The 4,115-nt window shown below is 26.8% G+C and overlaps 1 protein-coding gene across 2 annotated transcripts in view; it reads right to left on the bottom strand.

Moving 5' to 3' along the window:
* The window catches only part of LOC100575494 (ankyrin repeat and SAM domain-containing protein 3-like), a 24,777-nt gene extending 22,891 nt beyond the window's left edge, over window positions 1-1,886 (bottom strand). Inside the window, exon 1 of one of the 2 annotated variants that reach the window (XM_029486990.1) lies at window positions 1,522-1,886. In XM_029486990.1, the coding sequence (XP_029342850.1) occupies window positions 1,522-1,583 (62 nt within the window). In that variant the 5' untranslated portion in view covers window positions 1,584-1,886. The remainder of the gene's footprint in view (window positions 1-1,521) is intronic. The other variant, XM_029486989.1, reaches the window with a different exon arrangement.
* Window positions 1,887-4,115: the final 2,229 nt, after the last annotated feature.

Genomic DNA, 4,115 nt, shown 5'->3' with positions numbered 1-4,115 from the left:
AGATAAAAAAATATTGTAGAGCTTTTGACATCCAAACGTAATTTAAGAAAAATTTTAATCCAAGTATAGTTTTATTTTATTCAAAATAATTATTGTTATTTTAAATATTTTAAAAGTGATTAAATTAGCAATACACACAAGTTAGGAAAGCTCACTCTGGGATCGTGATAATTCCCGGTTTCTGAACTTATTTTAATGAAACGTTCGTAACTATGAGCTGGTACTTAAGTGATAACTAACGGACGAACGTAATGGTAATGTAAGCTGGTGTTCTAAACTTATTTTTAAAAACCTAAAACCTAAATTGACAAACCTAATCTTCTATCGGTATATGGTAATTGACTCTATATTAAATTAATTTAAACATCATTAGTTCCTCGATAAAACATTAATATCTTGAATTATAAAATAATATGTTTAACACATTTTATTATTAATTGTAGTAAAGTTAATTTTAAATTTAAATTTATTAAAACTGATCTGTGAATTGTGATTAAAATTAAATATTGATTATTTTCATCGTGTTATAATTATTGTTAGCGATACGTTTGACGTAGTTATTCAATAATTTGTAATTTATTGAATTTATAAAATCGTTAGAACGAAAACATGTTAAATGTTCTTTTACTAAATATAAATATATAGGTACCTCCCAACTATTACTTATCTTTATCAGCGATATGACTTTATTTAATGTAGACTATACTTTATAGTGTTAAATTCCTATCATCTAAAATGCTACGAAGGTCCGTTTCAGTGACGATAATATTCCAACACATAAATGGTACTATACCTACTACAATATTGTATAGGTATATAACCTAACAGTTAAAACACAATAGTTAATACCTCTACGTATTTGTTGCTTGTTTAATTTAACGAATTTTGTATTATTATAATTAATCGATTTATCTTTACGAAAATATTGCCGCATTAATACGAAATATTTTAATTAATTTAAATCGAGATTATACATTATTTGTGGATATTGACGGCCGGTGAGGTAAAGCGATTGTCATCGTTCTGATACCAACGCGTATCATTGATGTTAGTTCTAGAACATACGTTTATTACAGTTATTATTATTATTATTACTATTACTGCTGTAGTGCTGTTCGTAAGTAAAACATGATGTGGTTCTTTTTTTTGTATACATATTATTTTCTGAAGGGTATAATCAAAGAAATGGTCAATGGTAGTTTCAGACGTTTAATATCGAGATTTTTACGTGTATGCGTTAAATGTATGTTCGTTCAAGTATTATTATGTAATATAAATGTATATCTATCACAGACACACAATATCATAACTGATCGAAGCTTGTACCTGCTTGCTATAATATATTCGTGTGTATATAGGTACATATTTTGATGATGGAGACCACAGATTGCAACAAAGATAAATATTTTTAAATGTAGGAAATTATCCGTTGGAATTTTGAATACGAAACATACGCTAATCCTTCGTAAATCGTAAGTACATAAAAGTCTCTTAACATAAAAAATCGAATATAATCATTACCTTAGCGTCAGCATGTCAATCACCTTCGGGTGATTCAGTGTACACGCCGTGTGCAGGTCCATGATACTGGTGCAATCGACGTGTGTGTACCCAAAACAATGGAAAATAATTATTGTTTTTGTCAAATAAAACGTTATCAGATAATTATCAGAATTATCAGAGTTGTCAGAATTATTTTGTATGAATATTAATGTAGTAAAAATCACGAAAAAAAGAACAGACCAAAACTGATCATATTTATCGTTGACCGGATCCTGCGTATAATATGAGAGAGTATACCCACACTCGTATGTCGGTTATAGCATATTGTTGTTCGCATCACGACTCACAGTGAACTATCAATCAATGATAATATTGTAAATATAAGTAATATCTTATCGTTATTCACCGATGTTCAAATTACATTCGACAATTGGTATTTTGTTTAAACAATTTATTTCTGTCTACCATTTTTGTTGTGTTTTTTTTTTATATTGTTGCTCTATAAGCCGACCGGTCGTGTCACGCTAATTACCGGCTCTTTTCCACACAAACCGCTCCGGGCGATTCGATAATTAGGAGCGATCTCCATGCGGAAAATTTTGTTAATTTTAGATAAATTTTTTTAGTTTTTATTTATATATATATATATACACATAAATAATATGTGTATCGTGTTGCGCACGATTTCTTTATTACACGTGTATGATAGCTTGGGGAATGCTCAGAGGAATAATCTCAGATACACTACACATAGCATATCTTACGATCGAAGTAATTTACGCTGTATAATAGGACGTACATACAGCGTTGCTGCTGTAAAAATATTCCCCACACGCATCAATAGACATTCTGACCACCTTGAGTTGAGTTCTTGAGAATGTTAGGGTAGAATACACGCCGCAGAGGGGATCGCGTCTGACCCATACCGAAAGGTTCGTGTCTGTGACGAATTTGGTTTTTCAAGACTTATGTTTTTTTGTCACGGAATATTGTAAGAGTGAATTTTCCATTTACTGAGGCTCTCAAATATTTATAGGTTTCGAATTTAAAATTTAAATTCAAAAATAATATGTACCTATTGTTGTATCCGTATGATAACTTCTAAACTGTAAGACGCACATAATACGCAATATTATTTTCATCAATAAAACCAAAACATAATGCATTTATATTAATATATTAAAATACGATATATTATATAAATATTAATTTGGGATAAAATTACAATAATTAATTAATTAAAAATATGATGATCTATTAATCTCATAGTTTTCCTTTTGCTATTAAACAATACAACACAATATATACACAATTCAACTTTGTCTTCTGTAAAAAAATTCAATACCTTGGATTTAAATAAATCAAAATGTTCCTAACAGTTCCAAAATTCAAGTAAAATCAAAAATATATATTTATTATTTATACATTATTTTTAGCATAAAATATAGCCCAATATAGGTGTTAGAATAAGTAACTATATTTATACTAAAAACTAATAATATTATATTATAAAAATATTATATTTAATTGTTAAGATTATAGGTAATAATATTAATCTGAAAATGTTTTAAAAAATAAAAATAAATAACGATGGTATTATGATGGAACTATGGAAGTCCAAAGTATTCCTGTGCACTTAATAAAAATGAAAATCTAAATTGGTACATAAATTAAGTTAGTATCCATAATCCATATAAATTTAATGTTTTTAAGTAAATCAAACTCCGCTCTGAATCGATTTTGAAAGCAATGGTTTAATAATATTTTAATTTAAAACATTCAGAATTGGTAGTGATTATTGGATTAAGAACTCGTGTATTTATGAAATTTTGATTTTAATTTTTGTATGTTTTAAACATTAAAAAGTTGAAGTGTTTGAACTTTGTTTAATAAAAAATAATTTGATCAATATATACCTACATTGAAAAGTTCTTTTAAAATAAATTATCCTTCAAGGATATTGCATGCTGGCGTATTTCGTATACAATATAGGTACATAATATTACGAGTATATTGCTCATACATTGATTTATAATATAAATTATATAATTATATATTATGTAAGGAAATATATTTACAGTGGTTACAAAAATAAAATGTACAACTTTTGTGTATTTTAAGTTTTAACCTAATATTAATTAATAATAATGAATATACACTAAAGTCACTTTGTCAGTATAATATTGTCAGTACTTTGTCACTATATAGTGATGTGATGTCGCGGTGATTAATTTTCTTATAAGTATTTTACATTAACATTATATTATGTATTACGAATTATGATATACTATACTTATTATAATAACTGATATTAAACTGCAGTACAAAAAGTGAAAACATATAAAGGTTAGGTACTTCGACCAAAATAAATTATTTCTTACAACTTTAGCTCGGTATTTTGTAAGCAAAATATTATAATTATTATTGGACTTAATTCTTGAATACCTATACTGAAAATTATGGTTTATGTGTAAAATATGATTTTAATATATATATTATAGCAATAGCATACGTATAACGTATGATTGTATACATTTTTAAATAAATATTAAAAATTGGTCTCAATTTCCATGTGTCGTGTTCCACCTACACTATAAAATACTTAACCAATC

The sequence above is a fragment of the Acyrthosiphon pisum genome, chromosome A1 (assembly GCF_005508785.2).
Source record: "Acyrthosiphon pisum isolate AL4f chromosome A1, pea_aphid_22Mar2018_4r6ur, whole genome shotgun sequence".
Lineage (NCBI taxonomy): Eukaryota > Metazoa > Arthropoda > Insecta > Hemiptera > Aphididae > Acyrthosiphon > Acyrthosiphon pisum.
Note: the sequence above shows the minus strand (reverse complement) of the source record. Positions and strands in the feature narration are given on the sequence as shown.